Below are 23,034 nucleotides of genomic sequence, written 5' to 3'. Positions count from 1 at the left end.
TTTCTGTCTTTCTCACCAATACTGCATACCTCTGGAAAATGTGACAGGGTAGTTTACTTGATCCCTTATAGTGTTTGGTATGCTTTATTTGGCACATAATCAATTTCTGTGTTTGTTCAAAGTCTGTCTGCTCTTAGAAAAGGCTAACTACGAGGTTTCTCATACCAGATTCTGAATTTTTGGCAGTGTGTTTCTCTTAGTTAATTATATACAAATCAAAATGTTATATTGAAGGATCAATGTTATTATCAGTCTAGATCTTTGTGATTATTATTATTTTATTTGGCGTGTTCCTCAGTAATTTTTAAAGGATGTTTATTTTTTTACTTTGTTTTCCTCCTGTTATGAAATCCAGTCTTCGGTTGTAAATATGCACGCACTGACAAATGTGAGCATAGCAGGTCCTTCGTTAAGTGAAATACTGTACATGAACCTATATAATTAACTCGCACCATAACTCCACGGTGGTAAAACTGTAGTCACGGGATTTTTTACTATAAAGGCAAGATCGTGAGCTGGGAACCCAGGTAGACTTTCGAGGTTGTTAGCAAGGACTTTTACGTGAACACTCAGGTAGTCCTTGCTTGTACTGGCAGAGAAGAAGGACCGCTTCTGGCGACATTGCCGTAAAGCTGAATTTTCTAGGAAAAAGTCTGCGCTCAACCACAGTGCCGCACTTGCGACCGTGCTCTCAAATGCGCAGGCGTAACGAGCGCAATGGTTTCACTTAAAAAAAAGATCCGGCAACACTGTTTATAATATTGCTTTTCCGTTCCGTTGGAGAACTGTTTAATATCAGTCAGCTACCACTTTGTGACTATTTTCCTTTGATGAGTTTATTCTTGCGCCTTCAGCTTTTACCTGACATGCAGAAGATCTCTCAGGTTTGGAAATAACGCCTGAAGAAGCGATCTGCGGAGTGACACAGCACGTCGAAGATGAACAACGTCAGAAGTCAAAATGGTGGTTGTGAAACGAAGACCCTTGCCAATTGGTAGGCAGCTACGCGGGTCACAGTAACTGCAATACGGAAGGGGGAAAATATATATAATATATATAAAACATATATATGTGCTGCAGTTTTTGGCTGGAAGGATCCGTGCGCCATTGACGACAGACTGAATCTTCTTTTACAGCGTAGCATTTAGGCCGGACATGGAGTCGGGATCTGACGACTTCTTGCCGCCGCCAGAGTGCCCAGTGTTCGAACCCAGCTGGGCCGAATTCCAAGACCCACTTGGCTATATTGCGAAAATCAGGCCTATTGCGGAGAAGTCTGGCATTTGCAAAATTCGGCCACCTGAGGTAAGCTTCTGTGCAGAAAAACTTGAAATGGGTAGCGTTTGGGTTGACCGTAGGGACACTATAGTGTAAAACGGGAATGCCTTAGCTATGGGGCCACAAACCCCTTGCTGTTATTCGAATCTTTGTAGTAGGTCTTAATTTCTCATTTTATTTTCTGCCTAGGATATGCTGGGGTCGTAATACTCGTATCCGATCGTCAGATTCCATGGAGTTCTAAAAATCAGTTTTAGAGATTAAAAGATCTGTGTCGAAATGTTTCCGTTATACTCATCAGTAATAGGGAAATATTTATGTTCTACTTAAGCTGAAGAAAAATTTAATGTGCTTAGAAATACTTGTATGTAACAGAAACAATGAACAAGTTACGTGAACTTGTTATTAAAAGACTTGGCTTGGAATATTTTCATTCTGTCATTTGACCTGGAATATTTGTAAGAAATACAAGTAAGAATGAAATGGGTATGGTCTCCTTTACTACCAATTAAATCTGTATTTATTACACTTAAAGTCTTCTCCTCTTGGTTTGGTATAGTCAAAACTACTAATTGAAACTGGTATAAGTTTAGTTTAATTAACAATGCAAACTGAAATGAACCTGGGCCATTATCTTAAATAATTAACATAGTATGCAGAGTAGAAGTCAAGTTTTTGCAGAGTTTAACCACTTTCTTCTCACATGTTCTGTCAGACTACATTTGCTTTCTTCTATTTGAATGTTTACATTCTATTCAGTATTGATAGTTAAACTTATGTCACTTGCAGCTTTTTAACTTCTGGGAATAGAAAGAAGTAGTGGCTTAGGTTTGAAAAAAGAAATATTTTCTTATCCATATTAGGTCTATCTTCAGTGTACTAAAGACTCTTTTCGTAAGCCGAATGGCCTAGTTTTCATTCAGTTGTGCCTCATTCTTTTAAAGTCAACATCTAGCCTTCAATTTGTGCAGATTTTTTGTTTTGCTTTTCAGTTTTGTTTTTTTGAGTCTTTTATGGAGGAGACATACCAAGGAGAATTTTGGTTTAGTAGATTTTTAAATTGTTTTGCAGTAAAGTTGTTTATCAGAGGGAACCATTTCAGGCCTTTGGGTTGCCGGAAATGGCAACCAAAAATTTAAAAGTGCATGATCATAAAGTGGAAACAAATGATTCTAGTTCACACCATCTTCATACTTTGCAGTCCCTTGCTTATCAGGATCTTTTACTTCTAGGACTGGCAGCCTCCTTTTGCAGTAGAAGTTGACAACTTCAGATTTACTCCTCGCATCCAGAGGCTAAATGAACTAGAGGTAAGATTGGGAAACACACTTTTATAATGGAACCTGAGCTCTATTACTCTTGCCTTACTTGTAGTTTTATAACGGTGGAATTAAGAATTTAGGCTTTGAAATCAGATATATTAAGTACTCACTCAGGTTTATCATTTCTTAGAATATTAATCTTGGAGAAATATTCTTTAAAATACACCATTATTGTTTGCAAAAAATGCCAGCACATGAAGAAGGCATTCTGAAGATGAATGAAGGAATTTTGCTGTAGAATGGGTTGAAGTGAGATTTTTCGTAGATAGATACTACCTTTTCCATTTCTTCTCCCCATACCCACGTATTTTGTTTTGATCTTTCCCTGATTTCTTTAATAGAAGCAGAGTTCATGGCAGAAATAGGATTTTAAAATTTACAGCCTGAGGCTGGTGGTATTATATATGTTCCTCTTGAATAAAATGTATGATGAGAGGCAAAACTTGCTTTCTAAAGCGGTCAAGTGAGTTTTTTTATTCAGCTTAGTATTGAATATAGGAAGTGTATGAATGATTTGTCATTTTCTTTTGCTATTATGATTTTGACTGTGAGTGACTAGAAATACCATAGGATGAAGGGTAAAAAAGCAATAATTCAGAAACTGGTTTCATGTACAGATTTTTGACACAGAGTAGAAAAATTTTTTAGTTCCTTCAGTTGTATATCTCTGGACTCTAGATGGATATCTTAATTAAAATATTAGGTTGAGCCTAAATAGTATTGGTCAAACCACGCTTAAGCCCAAGAATAATTCTTTAAATTTAGGAATGAAGGATTTTGATTCTATGGCACTATCTTGCCTTTTGTCAAATTAAAGACTCAGTTACAGTAGGCTGAGGTGGGAGGATCACATGAAACCAGTAGTTCTAGACCAGCCAGGGTAGCATAGTGAGACCACCCTGCAAATTAAAAAAAGGAAAAAAAAAATAGCTAGGTCCAGTGGCTCATGCCTACAGCCCAACTACTCAGGAGGTGGGAGAGTGAGGAGGCAGGGGGATCATTTGAGCCCAGGAGTTTTAGGTTACAATGAGCTATAATAGAATCACTGCACTCTAGCCTGAGCAACAGGGCAATACCTTGTCTCTAAAATAAATAAATAAGTAAATAAGTAAATACATAAATAAATAAAATACAAATTGAGCTTATTTGAGTGTTTTGTACATACCATTACTGAATAGGTTAGGTTCTAGCACATGAGGAGAGAACTGTATTTACTGTAGAGCAGTATTTGTTTATTCATTTCACTGGACCAAAGTCTTGTTAAGGAATAAGTCACCCTCCTAGAGCCTTCTCTTCCCCAGGCTCAGACCAGAGTGAAACTGAACTATTTGGATCAGATTGCAAAATTCTGGGAAATTCAAGGTTCCTCATTAAAGATTCCCAATGTAGAGTGCAGGATCTTAGACCTCTACAGTCTTGGTAAGGTAAGAGAAAGGTAAGAGTAATCCAGTTTCAAAAGGAAAAACAAGTAAGGGCTGGTCACGGTGGTTCACACATGTATTCCTAGCAACTCAGGAGGCTGAGGAAGGAGGATCACATGAGTCCAGGAGTTTGGAAGCAGCCTGCGCTACATAGTGAGACCCTGTCTCTGAAAAAATAAGAAGAAATTGTCCAGGTGTGACATACACCTGGATAGCTATTCAGGCAGTTGGGGTGAGAGGATCCTTAGAGTCCAGGAGTTCTAGGGTATGGTGAGCTGTGATTGTACCACTGCACTTCAGCCTGGAGGACAACAAGCCCTGGCTAAATAAATAAATAAATGATAAGCCCCTGTCTCATAAATAAATAGATAGATAAATAGATAAATAATAAATTCATTCATTCATTCATCCATTCAAAAAGTCTTAGCTGGGGATCCTCTGTGGTAGAACATTGTGTCACTAGACAGGAAAAGAGAGAACATGAAGCCTGGCAGCATTTCTCCACACAGTCTTTGAGTTCTGGAATGGTTAGTTTTGGGGGAAGGCACAGCCTGGGGGTTTCAAGTCTTCATTGCTGTTTTTAGGCCTCTCCAGTATGCTCACAATTTGTCTGTACTTTTATCCTTCCAGATTGTGTTGGAGGAAGGTGGCTATGAAGCCATCTGCAAAGATCGTCGGTGGGCCCGAGTTGCTCAGCGCCTGAACTACCCACCAGGAAAAAACATTGGTTCATTGCTCAGATCTCACTATGAACGCATCATTTACCCCTATGAAATGTTTCAGTCTGGAGCCAACCTTGTGGTGAGGGCCGTTAGCTGGTTTGGGGCCTGATGTGATTTGCTTCTTTTTGTTCTTACATTTCTCTTTCTGAAGTGGGCTTTTTTCCTAAATAGTCAAGGTGTGGAGATTCTGAGTTCATTGATAGAGTCAAGAATTCCAGGAGAATATATTTGTTTGAAGAAGTTTTATACCTGCTAAGCTAACTGAAGTGTCCTTTCACCATCTTACGAAGTTGATGTTTGCTAAGGTCCTATCATGAACAAGATCTTAGACTAGAAATTAGAGAAAAGCAATTCCTGTTTTAAGTTGTTCTTCATGAAAAAGATAATTGTCTAAGTTTTCTGAGCGTAATTGTCACTTTAAAAGAGTAGAGAAAAAAGCTTGATATTACTCGGGCTTAACTCAAGGTGTGGGAACTGATTTAGCTTGGTATTTTAAGTAATAATAAATTTTAAGTTTGAGTATTTATAAAACAATAACTTAAAACTGCAGTTGTATGTGTATACATGTAAACATTTAATATATGTAATTCTGTGAGATTTTCCAATTTTTATTACCCATTTTTCAATCAGGAAATTGGAACACAGAGAGATTCAGTATATTTATTTTTATATGTATTTATGTACATAAAGCTCACAGACAGTGAGGGTAAAAACCTAGGTTCAAGTCAAGGTAATCCAAAGACTTCTTCATTATGCTTTACTTCTTATATTTAAGGAAGACACATAGGAATTTTCAGGATGTGTGTTCTGTTTTTATAAAAACAAGAAGAATGGGTTCGCAAAATTTAGAAAGAACTGTATCTTTCTTTGCCAGTTTTAGGATGAATGAATCACTAAGTACAAATGTAACTCAATTTCTGATTCTGTCCAGCAGTGTAACACACACCCATTTGACAGTGAGGAAAAAGATAAGGAATACAAACCGCACAGCATCCCCCTTAGACAGTCTGTGCAGCCTTCAAAGTTCAGCAACTACAGTCGAAGGGCAAAAAGACTACTGCCTGATGTGAGTGTCTCATTTTCTTTCTGTAAGTTGCCAAGATTTCTTTGGACTTTGCTCTTGGGGAAAATTCAATTCTATAAAGCATTTTTTTTTTTTTTTTTACATTAGCTGGTTCAAGATGGAATTCATTGAAAATGAATATGTGTTATTTTGTTCGTGGCTGTGGTTATAGTATATTTGCTTTTATTGTTTTGCTTTTACACATTTTAAAAGCAAACATTTTTTTAAACATAGTTTCTAGTTAATATTTGTGAATCTTTGGTTTTTGCCAAGCATAAGGTACAATTTTGTTTGCTTTTGCAACTATTGATTTTTTTCCTGTGATCTTTTATGTGATGGTCGTCAGATGTGGCTGTAAGAGAAAACACAGAAGAGGCTCAGTGAAACAAAGTTTATTATGTTTACAGATCTTAGAGGTAGTCACTGGATGCCACACACAATTACAGGAGAAACACCACTGTCAGTAAGGAGGCAGAAGAGGCAGAAACAAGGGAAGAAAGAGCCTAGACCATAGACTTCATTGGGATTTCCACAGGAAAGGCAAGGCAAGGCAGGATGAACAGTTTAGTATTGGCTGTATGAATAATTTTAGCAAGCTCTAGGCTATAGGGGTGTTCCCTAGTTACCTGTGCTCAGGTGATTAAGGCAGAAGAATACTGTCTTTTGGGCATATGAGCGTGATAGAGGACCCTTGGCTCTGGACTGATTAGTGTACATATCAAAGACACGCTCGTTGGTGGGCTCTTTGCTGTCCTAAGAATTGGCTTACTCTGGGAGGGGCAGTCTCTCTTAACTGGAAAGGTTTAGGATATCAAAACATTTTAATATACAGAAAATAGGAAATATAAATATTACCATTTTATAATTTCTTACCTAGCTAAGAAGTGAATGTTCCACATGTATTTTTGATGTTTCTATTTCAGAAATACCTTAATGTAAATTAGGACAAAGGTATATATTTAGGTGTTTTTTGAACAATCCTAATATTAAACTTTGAAAAATTTTAACATTCAAATGTAGACTAAACAGAGAATTATTTATCTAGTTCAGATTATTGAAATTCACGTGGATTCTGCATTAGTACTTTAGTTCTTTTTAGAAAGAAGTTTGCTTGGAAAAAAAAAAACTGAATAAGAAAAAGAAACCTGTAATAACTTGAAAGCCAGCAAAATTCGTTTGACAGTTGTAAGTACCAGCCAAAGGCACAGCAGTTTCTCAAGATCAAGTGGATGTTTAGACATCTTTTTGGTGGGTATTGGGTTGTCCACTTTGCTGGAAAAGTTTTAAATATCTTTGAAAATATGGTCCTTTAAAATGAATACCTTAGGGTAATACTTCCAAGACATTAAGAGGAAAAATATTATAAATAAATTCTACGTAAAGCAGTAAAAGAAGCAGGAGGACTAATGTCATCTTTTCTATTTTATGGGTAGGTGTTTGTAATTCAGGCATGGATAGTAAAATATCAGAAACACTAAGGATAATACATATTTCAGAACAAGTATTAGCTCTTTCAAAAGGCATTTAAATTTTTTTTTGCTAAAAATTACAGTACCTAATGGAACTAATATATATAATAAGTAATATAAAACAAATGTAAAGTTACAATGTACGTGGCCCGTAGGAGTTCTGGAAATATAAAACTTCTGGGATCTTTTATTTTTATCACAGTGTATTTTCAGTCATCCTTTTATATTAGTCTTAACTGAATAATGAATCAAAACTGTTTAACCTGTGTAAAATTGAAAATATAAAAATAACAACAAACACCTTTTCACATGACTGATTAGAAAAAAGTCAAAATGTGTCAAGGAGGTAAGGAACTAGGCATGGTTGTACACATTGGTAGTAGAAAAGGATTGTATCAAGATTGGAACTTACTGAACTTTTAAATGTGTATATTCTCTTGTTTAATTTTTATTGACTAATTTTTCAGAATAATTATTTAATAAATATATGGGTACCAATGGTTTGTGCCCTAGTTTTAATTTATAGAGGTGACTCGATGACAAGGAGAGGTCAGTGCCATTGAAAGAAAAGTTGAGTGTTGTTAGCAGTTCCTCTCCAAATGAGAGGCACAGCATACCACACAGGGTCATGGGGAAAAGAAACAGTGTCAAGAGGAAGAAAATGAAGGTAACAGAGACCACAGCCTTTATTGGGATTCCTGTGGGAAGAGCAAGGTAGGATATTTTAGGGTTAGCTGGTTTTCATAATTCCAATGGACTTTGTGGCCTAGAAACTGTCCTTAGTTTTCTGGTACCTGGCCTGGAGTTTATTTATGACAGGGGAGATAATTGGCTTTGTGACAGTTAAAGAACATAGTTGGAGATTTGGACTCAGGATTAGTAGGTTTATATGGTAAAGGGGGCTCACCAGTAAATTGTTCACTGTCTCTAAGAATTAGCTAGCTCTGGGAGGGATGATCTCTCAGACAAGAAATACCTCAGAAGTGTCAAAACGTTAAAAATATAGACAGTAGAAAATAAGATTGATATAATTAATTACATTATTGTTTATAATGCCAGAAAAGTTGGAAATAACCTCATTGTTGTATAATAAGCAAATAGGTTAAATTATTTCTAGAATGGCATAATAACTCTGTTGGATAGATGTATACTCCTGGATGTTATAATACAATATAGCTGCTTGCATAGATTCTTTGGGAGTAAAACAAAACCAAAATATATATTATGTGTTTGTGTACATGTGTGTATTTACATATAGAAGAAAATCTACATTGATTGAAATTTGTCTTAGTTTATATAAAGAAGAAAATCTGTAAGAACAAAACTTCAATATTAAATGGAAAGGAAAAATGTATTAAGGTTTAATTTTAAACTAGAACAAAAACTGTTTGAAACATGGATAAAATACATCTTACAGTGCCCACTAAAAATAGGTAAGTGCTGAAAATTGTTTATTATAAATAGGGTATGTGATATACATTTTGGCACATAATGGGTTTCCATTTTCTCAGTTCTCTGATTACGTTGTGAGCAGAAAAGTTATGTCTCTACTGATCTGAGTTCAAATGGGATAGGAGTCCTCCTCACCATTTGCATCTTCAACTCTGTTGCAGATAGAGGCTAGTTTACATATTGATTGAATTATCTAGTATAAGATACAAACTTTCTTTTTTTTGAGACAGTCTCAACTCTGTTGCCTGGGCTAGCCTAGCTCACAGCAACCTCAAACTCCTGGGCTCAAGTAATCCTCCTGCCTCAGCCTCCTGAGTATCTGGGACTACAGGCATGTGCCACCATGCCCAGATAATTTTTCTATATATATGTTTAGGCGTCCATATAATTTCTTTCTATTTTTAGTAGAAACGAGGTCTCGCTCTTGCTCAGGCTGGTCTCGAACTCCTGAGCTCAAACAGTTCACCTGCCTCAGCCTCCCAGAGTGCTAGGATTACAGGCATGAGCCGCTACATCCGGCCAGATACAAACTTCTGACGTTTAAACTGCACTAGCTTTGTAAACACAGAGGTATATTTTATAATCTGTTTCATATTAATAACATAAAAATTGAAAAAAGTAATTACCTTCCAAATTTCTCCATTCATTTGCTTCCACCTGCCCATACATACATTATACACCGGTAAAAAGACGAATAAACATTCAAAAATGGTTGAGAGCTGCTGATTGATTTTAGGTTGTTTGACTTCTTTCCTTTATAGGATCTGGGACATTTTGCAAATATGAAAGTCTTGATCTTGCCTGTAAAGTATTAGGACTGTATATGTAAAATTCACTTCCTTGTTTCAAACTTCTTTCAATAGCCAGAGCCCACAGAGGAAGACATTGTGAAGAATCCAGAGTTGAAGAAGTTACAGATTTATGGGCCAGGCCCCAAGATGATGGGCTTGGGCCTTATGGCTAAGGCTAAGACACTGAGGAAGAAAGGTGAGGTGTAACAGACAGAGGAAGTGTGAGGGGTAAAGTAATAAAGTATCATGGGAGAAAGGATTTGTCAATCCTGATGCAGGAGAGGACTATTTTCAGAGTTGTTTCTGACTCTTCTAGATAAAGAAGAAGTTGCATGCTCTTCCACTGTTACAGTGAAGGAAGAACCCAGTAGGGATGGGAAGGTGGCGTCAGCATTGCCCAAGGAAGACTTGAGCCATAGCCTAGAGCCCTGCAGCAAGATGACCATGCGGCTACGGAAGAATCACAGCAGTGCCCAGTTTGTAAGGACTCACCTGTGACTTTGTAACACTCTATTTGAACTATCAAGATTAGATTGTATCTAGAATTACTTCTTTCCATCTTAACTATTTTCCCTTTCCTTCTACTTACTTGTGAGCCCTTTATATATGAAGAGAATAATGTCCAGGAAAGGGAAGAAGCCTATTCAAGGTATTAATGTCAAGAGCAAAATTCCTGTGGTCCTACCTTTTAGATCAAAACTTTCTATAAAACTGTGCTCTGTTTTTCAATTCTAACAAGAACATTTTTCTTAACTTTTGCAGCTTAATATTGTAGGAGATGGTCTGATCAACTATAAATTATATGAAGGACCTATTGGTTGTGGTAAAATGCTTCAGGACTCTGAAAGCATCAGATTTCATGTAGTAGTGACTCATCTCTATTATCTTGCTTTACTTATGTCCTTTGTGTGTATACATCTTCTTTCACCCTTTATGTGGAAAATTTTTATAATCTCTTAAATATTCAGGCCTCTATTTAAAAAAAAATTACATTTTTATTCAGCCTCCTTCCCTTCCAGTTAATTTCACTTTGTTTTGATATATTTTGTTTTCCCTTCCATATTTTGGAAATGTTGATGTTCCCCAGAAATTTTCTCCTCCAACAGACTTCTACTTTGAGTTGCAAAGTCCTGTTTCTCTTCATCATCTCTATCTGTTGACTGGGAAATTATCTTTACCACTGCTATCTGGTTCCCAGTTATCCCTGTGTTTCTCATCTTATGGACATAAGATAGATCTTGTCCATCCAAGTTTGAAGTCTGGGAGTCATTCTAACTTTTCTCTTACAGCTAAAGTTAGTTGATTACCTAGTTATATTGCTTTCATTTTTGTTGCAATATAACATGGATACACAAAAATATATTAATTAGTTTTACTTGTCTTTGTGCTTTTAAATAATGAGTATTAATGTAGTCTTTTGTATTGAATTATTTGTTCACTGTTAAATCTGAAATATTAATTCATATTCTTCTATAAGTTCTATTGCATTAATTATTAAGTACAATTTTATTAAGTACAACTTCAGCATATTTTTAAAAATGGTTACTAGTCATGGATTTTCAGTAGTTACCAGTTTGGGGATACTACAAATAATGCCACTAGTGCCTCTACATAACATAGACATTTCTGTTGCATATTTAAACAGGGTTGGAATTGCTGTGAATGAAGTACACATGTTTTCAGAATTAGCTTATTGGCAGACTTTTTTCAAAAGTGGTTGCCCCATTTACATTCCAGCTAGTTTTGGCTGACAATTCAGTTGCTGTGTACTCTTGCAACTGAATTGGTGGCTTTTGTTTTCATTTTAGTCATTCTAGAAGATGTATGGTTTTATTTTATTGTACTTTTATTTTCATTTCCCTGGTTTGTGATTTCTTTATGTTCAGCACCTTTCAAATGTTTGTTAGGATTTTTTATTTTATGAAGTCTTTGGCTTACAATTCTGTGGGACATTTTTGTTCTCTTACTTATAATTGTTCTTAGTTGGAAGGTATTCATATGCATATGTGTATATATTACATATATACATACATTTATAATCTGTGTCTGTACATGCATGTTTATCTAGAAATATATATGTACACCTCCACACTATTAGAAGAGATTCAGCAAATCTTTTCTCCTGCTCTCTGAGTTACCTTGACCCCTTTCTTTACTGACCATTTTACTTTTGGAATCTTTTAGTATAGTGCATCTTATTTGAGGTAATTGTTTACAAATGTGAATACACCCTGCTAAAAATGTATCAGTATGTTTTCTTTTTTAACTGGTCATTAAAACTAATTTTTTTCAATAGTATATAAGAATCAGGTTCTTTAGCCTTTCCTTAATGTTTCTGTTTCCGTGACCTGTTACTTGGGTGACTGTCTAATTCATTGCCTAATGTGAAGACACTTTTTATAGTGAAAATGGACACCTACTAAACTTTTTATTAAAAAACAGGTGTTAACTGGATATCCAGCTACTTGACCTTTTATCATCAACTTACCATCTGTACCAGTTAAATTTTTAATCATGTATAATTTTCTTAAGTGATCAATGCTAGTCTGTACCTTCACGAATTTGGTTTGAACCGCTGATCCTTCTGTAAAAAGTCTAATTTTATTACCCTCAAAGCACTGTAAACATGGTTCATTTATGAACATGTATGATTTTGTAATTTTTTATGTCCTGTCATGTTTTATTCCAGATAGTGAACTTTATTTATTTACTTATTTATTTTTTTAATTTCAGCATATTTGGGGATACAGATGTTTAGGTTACATACATCGTCTCTGCCCCACCTGAGTCACAGCTTCAAGTGTGTCCATCCCCCAGATGGTGCGCACTAGATAGTGAACTTAAGAATGGAATATTGCATAGCCATTGACTTAATAATAGATGTTCAAAATGAATGGTCTAGAAACATGCAATAAGGTATCATGGAACAAGCAGCTTAGTTTTTTACTTTTTTTCTGGTAGGTTGAATCACATTTTTGCCGACTATGCTCCCGAGGGGATGAAGATGATAAGCTTCTTCTCTGTGATGGCTGTGATGAAAATTACCACATCTTCTGTCTATTGCCACCCCTTCCTGAAATCCCCAGAGGGGTTTGGAGGTGCCCAAAGTGTATTTTGGCGGTAAGTTGTGTCCATCATGGATGTTTTGCCTTTATTTTAGTTCTTGGTAATTTCTCTAATTTGCCTTCTTAGATTTAAAGAAAACTAGAGAAAGTGATACGTTCTGTCCTTTCCAGGTTAATGCTTCTGTAAGATTTTGATGAGCAGTGAACTAATAAACAAGAACAAATGGTTAGACAGACTAGCTGTAAAATGGTAGAGACTTAAGTGAACTAGAGAGAAGGGACCATAATTGAGATTGCGTGACCCATGGGAGCAAAAATAAGGAGATACGTTTAGTATATGCTAAAGAGCTATCCCACCTGGAAACAGAACAGTGGAGGTATGGCATAAGGTACTGAGTATCACTTGAAAAATTTCTCTCCCCTTTTCCCTAGATCTTCCTTTGGGTTTTTTACCTGTTTCCTTGTGAAAATATTTTTTGTATTTCAGGAGTGTAAGCAGCCCCCTGAAGCTTTTGGTTTTGAGCAGGCCACCCAGGAGTACACTTTGCAGAGTTTTGGTGAGATGGCTGATTCCTTCAAGGCTGAGTACTTCAACATGCCTGTACATGTATGTGACTGAGGGTTAGAGTCACAGGAATTGTTGTCTGGTGTTCTTAGTTCTCATGGAGACATGGTTCCAAAGTAAGGTAGGCTGTGATCATCTTTTCCACCTGTTTTCACAGATGGTGCCTACAGAACTTGTGGAAAAGGAATTCTGGAGGCTGGTGAGCAGTATTGAGGAAGATGTGACAGTTGAGTATGGAGCAGATATTCATTCCAAAGAATTTGGCAGTGGCTTTCCTGTCAGCAGTAGCAAACGGAACCTGTCCCTTGAGGAGGAGGTAATATGGTTGGTAATTTCTGTTAACAGTCCCCATCGTCTCCTAAAGATCCCATATCTTGGATTTGTCATAATTTTCTTACAATTTTTCATAGTACTTAATTATGTGTGTATATTTTTTAAAAGCATATTAGTAACTTTTGAGGTTTGTAAATGTTATGTTGTGCATACTTCTGACTTGCTTTTTTCAGGCAGTGTTAGGTTTTGAAAATTCATGTATATTATTCCTCACAGCTTTAATTCATATGTTTTTCCTTATTGCATAAAATTTCATTCTGGAACTTTACTGACATTTATCGTTGTTTCCCGATTGTGTTGCTTCTAGTGTTTGACTATTAGAGAAAGTATGTGAACACTGCTTTATATGTCATCTGAAGCAAGAATTTCTAGATTTTATATTTGCAAGTGAACTTGAAAGATACTCTGAATTGTTTTACAAAGGAATTCTATCCAGTTATATTCAAACTAGTGATAAAACCATTCATATATTCACCAACTAGCACTTTATTTTGTCAGTCTTCTAATTTTGTAGGTATGAACTGTTCTCATTGCTCCTTTCATTACATTATTCCATTTGTAGACCTTTAAGAGTATGCAGTTTATATTGTCTGCTCAACTGTTAGAAGCCCCCAGCATTTATACATATATAATGCATATGTGTGTATTTGTGTATAGATAAGTATATGTCACATATTTGTGTGTAGTAACTCACCTACTGTAATCAGCTTCACAACTTTTATAAAACAAATGCCATGGTTTCTTTCATGCCCTTGAATCACATTTCTGTTAGTTTCTTTTGGATTCTAGATAATAGGTTTTACTTGGTTTTTACTTGGTATATATCTTTGTTTGTACTTAGGCTTTAAGTGTGTAATTTGTAACTAATATACAGTTGATTTTTTGAAAATCCAGTTGAGTTTTTTAAATGACTTCTTATAAATTACGAGTTAATTTTTGCTTATTGTGATCACTGATGATTTGCATCCCTTTTTGCTATCTTATTTTGAACTTGGTTTCTACTATCTTTTCTGTGGGTTTTTTTTTTTTTTTCTTTGTCATTCCAGTTTTAACCACTTAGTTTGGCAACTATGTAAATATATGCTGTCCTTAATATTTTGTTTTAAATGTAATGTAACATTTAAATTTATTTATTTTTTTCTATCTCCCAAGTAATTTTAGATTGTTAGTATTCTCTTCAGCTCCCTTCTGACATGTAAAGTTTTCGTGCATGCTCTTAAATTTTCTGCTCAATAATATGAATGTTATTTTTGTCTATATTTTCAGATTTGGTATAGAGCTATCCACACATGTATTTTTTTCTTTTTCTTTTCTTTTATTATTATATTTTTTACATTCTTGCAACAAGGATCTTTTTCCAAGATGTGGGCTATTTTCCTTTTTTCTGAAGTAAATTCTACAGAAATTTCTTAAACATAGGCATTTGTTACTTATTTTTTTAAACATTTTTTTAAATGTTTTGTTAAATAATATATTTTACCTCTGTTTTTACACAGGTATTTCTCTGAGTAAGTACACTGCTTGTCTTGGTGTTTTGTTTTGATTTGTTTTATTTTTCTCGATACACTAAAATCTGTTTTGGGTCTGAAATGTCACACTTATTTTAAGTAGTGTAATCTGTTTTTCCTGTCTGGCTATGAGATCTCTTTGTTTTGCTGTTTTGTAAATTTTCTTGATACATAAAATGTTACCTTTTCATTATCCTGCTAGGAATTCATAGGACTTAACAAATTTGGGAACTCAACTTTCACTATGCTAGAAAACATCAACCTCTTCTCCAATCTGTCATCTCTTTAAACTCCTGGTAGCTAGACCTTATTCTTGTTTCTTTTGCATATTTCTTAATCTCTTTCATGTGTTTTTCTCTTGCTATTTCCTTGTATGTTGTAACCCAAGTCTACTTTAACTAACTCAAGTCAAACATCAGTTCCAGAACTCTTATTTTTACATATTTTTTTTCTTTTTCTTAGTTTTGACCTCTAATGATTTCTTTTATTTTCTAAGGAGCTAATACACGTTTAAAATATTTTTTTATTCAGCATTTTGTAGTGCATTGTGCCTTCTTTGCATATCTAACTACAGTGTTAGATAGTTGAAGATTGAAGTTGTGTATATTCAACTTGTAACCCCAGTTTTTTCGAAATTGTATTGTTTTATAATAGTACAGGTTAATATGATTATGTCAGTTTCCTAGTATATATATTTAGCAATTTTTTTCGTCTTTTCTGATTCTTTTGGATACTGTCAAATAAAGTGGCAAAGGCAAGTTTTGTTATGGACTATTGCAATACGGGAAAAGAGACCCCAGGATAGAACTGGATGTCTTTTCAAATATAACAGGGACAGGTAGGGTTTCATAGCCAAGAAGCAGGGGTTTAGTGTATAAAAATTATATCAAATCTGGGGGGAATTCTGGCTAAAGGCAGGTCATGGTGATCAGATGGAAAGGGGTAATGTATGAAGAATTTTAATCAGATAAGAAGAATGATCATTTATCAAAGGATTCTTGGAAACTGACTTCAAAGTCTTCTTTGCTAAAACTAGATTTATAGTAGTGCAACGGGCCTGGGAGAAGGTTGAAAAGCCTTACTAAAATTCGGTCAAGTAAAGAATCTTTGTCACCACTGGTTTTAAAAGAATAGCAGATAATGAGACTATTTCTATCAGATCTTTAAATAGCAATTAAGTATGATGGATGTATTTTTACTATATTACAGAACTGTTCATCTAAACTACTTTTTAAACTAATCTAAATTTATCAAATGATAGATAAGTTCTGGTTGTCTGTAATATTTTTTTTTTTTGCAAGTAAGAGTCCTAGTCTCCAGGTATGTCACATAAGTGACTTCTTATCGTATGTGGTCTCTTGTGACTGGTTTATTTCACTGTAAGCATATTGTCCTCAGGGTTCTTCCATATTTTAGTATATGTCAGAATTTCCTTCATTTTTAAAGCTGAATGATACTGTGTTAACATATATGCCACATTTTGTTTATCCATTCATGTATTGATGGATACTTGGGCTACTTCTGCCTTTTGGCTATTGTGAATAATGCTACCATAAACATGAATGTACAAGTATCGATGTGAGGCTTTGCTTTCACTTCTTTTGGGTATATACCCAGAAGTGGAATTGCTGAATCATAAACTTAATTCTTAGTTTAGTTATTTGATGAACATCCATACTGCTTTTCACAGAACACAGCCACTGCAGCATTTTACATTCTCAGCAGAAATGTGCAAGGGTTCCAGTTTTTTCTACATCTTTACGAACACTTATTTTCTGCATTTTTGATAACCATTCAAATAGGTAGGAGGTATTACCTCATTATGATTTTGATTTTGTATGTCGTCTTTGGAGAAATATTTATTCTAGTCATTTTCAACTTATTAATCATGTTTTGTTATTACTGTTAGGGGAGTTCTTTATTTATTCTGAAGGTCAGCCCCTTGTCAGCTATATAAATTAAAAATATTCTTCCCCTTTGTAGGGGTTGTATTTTCACTTGTTGATAGTATCCTTTGATATACAAAAATTCTTAATTTTGATGAAATACAATTTATCTATTTTTGTTTTTGTTTCCTATGCTTTTCATGTCACATTCAAGAAATCATTGCCATGTGCAATGTCATGAAGATTTCCCCCTTTTTTTTCTTTTATAAGTATTGAGAGACATAGTTTTGTCTCTTAAATTTAGATCCTTGATCCATTTTGAGTTCATTTTTTTTCTTAATCTTTAGCCCTAAGTCACTTGGCACTGAGTCAATTTTTGTATATAGTAAAAGTTGAGTGCCTGTCTTCATTTTTTGCATATAGATATCTAGTTTTTCCAACATTATTTATTGCAGGTACTGTCCCTTTTCCATCAAATTGTCATGACATCCTTGTCAGAAATGATTTGACTATATATATATATGAAGGGTTATTTCTGAGATCTTTTTTCTGTTCCATGAGTTTATATCTGTGTTTTACCAGAACTTTGTCTTCTTAGAGAGTTTATATCTCTGTAGTAAAGAAATTTGAGACCTTTAACTTTATTCTTTTTCAATATTGTTTTGGCTCTTAGGGGTCCTTGAGGTTTCATATCAATTTTAGTGTGAATTTTTCTATTTTTGCAAAAAGTTTCATTGGGATTTTGTTAGGGATTACACTGAATTTATAGATGATGATGGTGGTATTAACATGTTTTTAGTAAATCTTTCATAATGAACACTGTGTCTCTCTATATATTTTATGTGTTTAATTTCATTCAGCAGTGTTTGATGTTTTTCAGTGTACAGATTTTTCACGTTCATAGTTAAGTTTATTCCTAAATATTTTATTCTTTTTGATGCTCTTTTAAGTGGAATTGTTTATTTCATTTGGATTATTCATTATTAGTGAATAAAAATGCACCTGATTTTCGTGTGTTTATTTCTGTGGTGCCATTTTGGTGAAAGGGTTTATTTGTTCTAAGAGGATTTTTTATGGAATTTTTAGGGTTTTCTACACAAAAAGTTATGTCATCTACAAAAAAATTATTTTAATACTTTTTAAATTTTTATCTCTTTTATTGGTTTTCTTGCCCAGCTGGTGTGGCTAGGACTTCCAGTACTGTGTTGAATAGAAGTGGCAAGAGTGAACATCTTTGTCTTATTTCTGACCTTAGAGGAAAAGCTTTTCAGTCAGCTTTTATCATTACCATTTGGTATGGTAATAACTGTGGCTTTTTATATATAGCTCTCATGTTGAGGTGGTTTCCTTCCATTCATTGTTTGTTGATAGTTTTCATCATAAAAAAGTGTCAAATTTTGTCAAATGCTTTCTTCTGCATGAATTAAGATAATCATGTGTTTTTCCCCTTTATTTTGTTAATATGGGTGCATCACATTGATTTTCATGTGTTGAACCATCCTTGTGTTTCAGGAATAAATTCTACTTGGTTAGGGTAGATAAATTTTTTCATATGTTCAATTTGATTTGCTAGTATTTTGTTGAGGATTTTTGCTTCATAAGAGGTTATTGATCTATTATTTTCTCAGTGTGTCATTTTCTGGTTTTGGTGTCAAGATAATGGTGATCTCATAGAACGAGTTATATGGCACTTCCCAGCCATTTTTTTGGAAAGAGTTTTAGAAGGGTTGACACTAATATTTTAAAAAATATTTTGTAGAATTTACCAGTGAAGCCATCTGGTTTTTGGCTTGCTTTTTTGAGAGGTTTTTAAAACAATACTAATTTAATCTCCTTACTAGTTACTACATAATGTACATATAATATACTGGTAATCTGGATTAAATTTTTCAGATGTGTTTCTTCATTCAGTCCTGCTGTGGTTCATGTTTCTAGGAATTTGTTTATTGATGTTGCTGTTTAAATTTGAAATGGTCGGCAATTTTTTCTTTATTGTGATAAAATAGACACTTAAATATTTTACCATTTTAACTATTTTAAAGTATACAATTTAGTGGTTGTAGAATGTTGCACAGCTGTCACCGTTATCTAGTTCTAGAACTTTTCATCACCCTAAACAGAAACTTCTATCCTTTATAAGCAGTTCACTCACATTTTCACCTCCTAGTCTCTGGACACTGATTTACCTTCTGCCTCTATTAAGTTAGCTAATCTGAATATTTCATGTGAACGGAATTGTACAATATGTGGCCTTTATTTCTTGCTTCTTTAACTTAATATGTTTTTGAGTTTCAGCCATGTTGTAGCATTGTCAGTACTTCATTACATTTTATGGCTGATTAACACTCCATTTAACATGAGTTTTCTTTCTAACAATATAGCATATTTCCTTTATCAATACAGTTTTTGAGAGACATTTGGGTAGTTGCTGCCTGTTATCTATTGTGAATAGTACTGCTGTGAACATTCCTGTACAAGTTTTGTTTAAATACCTAGTTTTAATTATTTGAGTATATATCCAAGAGTTTAATTTCTCAGTCATATGGTAAGCTATTTTTAACTTATTGAGAAAATAACAAATTATTTTTCCACATGACTGGTAGTGTATACTCACTAACACTTGTTACTTATTTTTGAGATTTTTTTATGTTCTAATGGGTGTAAGTGGTCTCTCACTGTGCATTTGGTTTGTGTTTCCCTGATGACTAGTGACATTGAGCATCTTTTTATATGTATGTTGACCATTTATAATAACTTATTTGGAGAAGTATCTCCTTTGGTCCTTTGCCTGTTTTGATTAGGTTCTTTGTTTTTTATATTATGGTGAAATACATAAAAGTTACTATTTTAACTATTTTTAATTGTACAGTTTAGTGGTCTTGAGTATATTCATAATGTTGTGTACCACTCTCCTTTTACAGAACTTGTAATAATTCCAAACTTAAACTCTGTATCTATTGAACAGTAACACCCCATTTTCCCCTCCCATCAGTCCCTGGTAAGCACTGTTGAACTTTCTGTTTCTGTGAATTTGCCTATACTGGGTACCTCATTTAGATGGAATTATACAATATTTGGCCTTTTGCTTGACTTATTTTCTTTAGCATAATGTCTTCAGTGTTCAAGTATGTTATAGCATGTGTCAGAATTTCATTCCTTTTAAGGCTGAATAATACTGTATTGTGTATATATGTAACAGATTCTGTTCTTCTGTTGATAGACCCTCCTCCACCCTTTGGCTGCTTCTGTGAATGTTGGCATGCAAATATCTGTTTGTGTTCTTGCTTTCAGTTTTTTTGGGTATATTCCTAGAATAGAATTCCTGGATTGTAATGATAATTCTTCGTGTAACTTTTTGAGACACCACCATACTGTTTTCTGCATGAGCTATACCATTTTATATTCCAACCATTAATATACCAATTTCTCTATATACAATACACATCAACATTTACTAACTTTCTACTTTTGATTTTTGCTTTTTGGGTTAGTAATATCCTGATGAGTATGAAGTGGTTTGGATTTGTGTTTCTATAATGATTGTATGTTGAACATCTTTTCATGTGCTTATTTTCCATTTGCATATCTTTTGTCTTTGCCCATTTTTGAATGGCATCTTTTAGTTGTTGGATTGTACAAGTCCTTTTTTTTTTTTTTTTTTTGTAAACATGAGTATCTTATTGGGTAATAAAATAGAGAATGGAGGGACTGGTAAAAGCTGGGTGAAGTGTCAGATCGCATGTGAGCCTGGCCCTGAAAAAAATGAGAAAGGAAAGAAGGGGTGGGAAACATTCCAGACTCTCTTGCAGGTAGGTAGTAGAGAAAGTTCAACAAGAGTCTCAGGGGGTCCTTGAGGCATGGTTGGTTGTCAGAGGAGCCCCACCTTCCCAAAATTAGCCTGACCTAGTTTTCTGCTATGCTTACTTGCTGGCTTGGAACAGCCTACTGGAAGCATTGCTGTGGTTCAGACATGGCTTAGTTTTTGTATATTGTGTAAGGGTTCAACTTCATTCTTTTTAGTGTTTGGATATTCATGTTTTCTCAACACTACTTGCTGAAACAACTCTCCTTTTTTCGGATCTTGTCTTCCTTGTCAGAATCAATTTGACTACAAACACAAGGATTTCTTTCTGTGCTTTCTTTACGTTTGTCTGAATGTGTCTTTTTGCTACACTCTTTGATTACTGTAGCTTTCTGAAATAAGGATGTGATATTTCCAACTTTGTTGTTCCTTTACAGGATTTTGTCTGTTCAGGGTCAATAAAGTTTTATGTTTTAAGAGGGATTTTTCTGTATCCGGGAGAATTTTAGGATGTATATTTTTATTTCTGCAAAAAAATTCATTGGAATTTTGACAGAGATTGAATTGAATCTATAGAATAGTTTGGTATTAATAATATTGACATCTTAACAATGTTAAGTCTTGCAGTTTATGTACATGGTATGTCTTTTATGTAATTTATTTTCTTTCAGCAACAATTTGGTAGTTTTCAGACAAATCTTTCACCTTGTCACCTTAAGTTTATTACACATATTTTATTTTTGGTACTACTGTAAGTGGAATTGTTTTCACAATTTCCTTTGCAGGTTCATTATTGTATAGAAATGCAGCTGATTTTTGCATGTCGATTATGTAGCCTGCATCTTTGCTAAGTTTCTACCATTTCTAACAGTTTTCTTTTTCTTAATGTGGAATCATTTAAGAGTTTTCTTCATGTAGGATAATGTCATCTGTTAACAGAGCACAGAGATAATTTTCCTTTTTCCTTTGCCATTTTGATAGCTTTTATGTTGTTTTTGGGTTTTTGTTTGTTTGTTTTGTGTCATTGTTCTGGGTGGAACTTCCAATTCTGTGTTGAATGGTGAAAGTGCACAGTATTGTTTTATTCCTGATCCTTAGGGACAGAGCTTCCAATCTTTTATAACAATGACTATGTTGTCATCTGTAGGATTTTTGTCTGTGTGTAGTTTCCTTTTTAACTAAAATAAAACCCCAGTCCTCCCACCAACTGAGCAGACTCCCTCTTGCCCAAGGGTACCCCAGGAAAACCTTAAAAGTGGAGTTCTCAGCCTTAAAAGGAAGGGTGGTCAGACACACCTTCTTCCTACATCCGATAGTTTAAACTAATTGCAAATAGGACCTAACACCATACAAAGCCAATCAGTTTGCTTAATAGATCTCTTTGATCAGTTGAGTTCAGCATATTACGTCTTGCTATAAGATTAACGGAATTCCTTATCTTAAAAACATTCCTTTCTACTGATTGTAAGCCTTTAGACAGCGCTCTACTTCTTTAACCAATTACAAATCACAGAGGCTGTGAACATACTTGTAACCTGTGTGCCCATGCTTTGAGATGTCCTGCCTTTTTGGGACAAACCAATGTACACCTTCCATTTGTTAATTTATGATATTTCCTGCAATTCCTATCTTTCTAAAATGTGTAAAACCAAAGTGTAACTCGGCCACCTTGAGCATATTTTTCTAGGACTTCTTGAGGTAGGTGCCCATGGCCAGTGGTCACTCTCATATTCAGTGGCTCAGAATAAATTTATTTTATATTATTTTTACAGAGGTGTCCCCTGCCCCCATCATCACCTTTTATTTCTGGTTTATGAGTGTTTTTATCAAAAGAGGTCATTAAATTTTGTCATAGTTTATTGAATTACGTAAGATGATCATGTTTTTTCCCCTTCATTTTATAAATGAAATGGTTACATTGGTATGTTAAGCCCTTTTTGCATTTTGAGGGTAAATTCCACTTGGTCATACTATTTTAATGTTCCTCTGAGTTAGATTTGCTAATATTTTTTGAGGATTGGCGTTTTGAGAGTTAGTATATATTCTGAATACAGAATTATCAGCTAGGTCAGCAGTCCCCGACCTGTTTGGCACCAGAGACTGGTTTTATAGAAGACAATTTTTCCATAGATGGGTTGCGGAGAGCTCAGGTGGTGATGCACGCGGCCTGCTTCCTAATAGGCCGCAGACCACTACTGGGTGCTAGATGATTTACAAAAATGTGTAGCACTTTATAGCCTATCTTTTCATATTCTTGTTAATATTCTTTGGCTCACAAAGTGTTCATTTTAAAGAAGTGTAATTAATATATTTTTCTCTGGCCTCTATACTTTTGTGGTATCATATTTAAGAATCCA

General features: G+C 34.6%; 1 protein-coding gene across 5 annotated transcripts in view; it reads left to right on the top strand.

Moving 5' to 3' along the window:
• The first annotated feature begins 762 nt into the window (after positions 1-762).
• Positions 763-23,034, top strand: part of LOC123629089 (lysine-specific demethylase 5D) — a 42,472-nt gene continuing 20,200 nt past the window's right edge. For 2 of the 5 annotated variants that reach the window (XM_045539046.1, XM_045539042.1), the window contains exons 1-11: positions 763-994; positions 1,137-1,305; positions 2,511-2,588; positions 3,902-4,024; positions 4,652-4,822; positions 5,675-5,809; positions 9,591-9,714; positions 9,835-9,998; positions 12,480-12,638; positions 13,071-13,190; positions 13,306-13,464. In XM_045539046.1, the coding sequence (XP_045395002.1) occupies positions 939-994; positions 1,137-1,305; positions 2,511-2,588; positions 3,902-4,024; positions 4,652-4,822; positions 5,675-5,809; positions 9,591-9,714; positions 9,835-9,998; positions 12,480-12,638; positions 13,071-13,190; positions 13,306-13,464 (1,458 nt within the window). In that variant the 5' untranslated portion in view covers positions 763-938. The other 3 variants (XM_045539044.1, XM_045539045.1, XM_045539047.1) reach the window with 3 other exon arrangements.

Source organism: Lemur catta, chromosome Y, assembly GCF_020740605.2.
Source record: "Lemur catta isolate mLemCat1 chromosome Y, mLemCat1.pri, whole genome shotgun sequence".
In the NCBI taxonomy this organism is placed as follows: domain Eukaryota; kingdom Metazoa; phylum Chordata; class Mammalia; order Primates; family Lemuridae; genus Lemur; species Lemur catta.
Note: the sequence above shows the minus strand (reverse complement) of the source record. Positions and strands in the feature narration are given on the sequence as shown.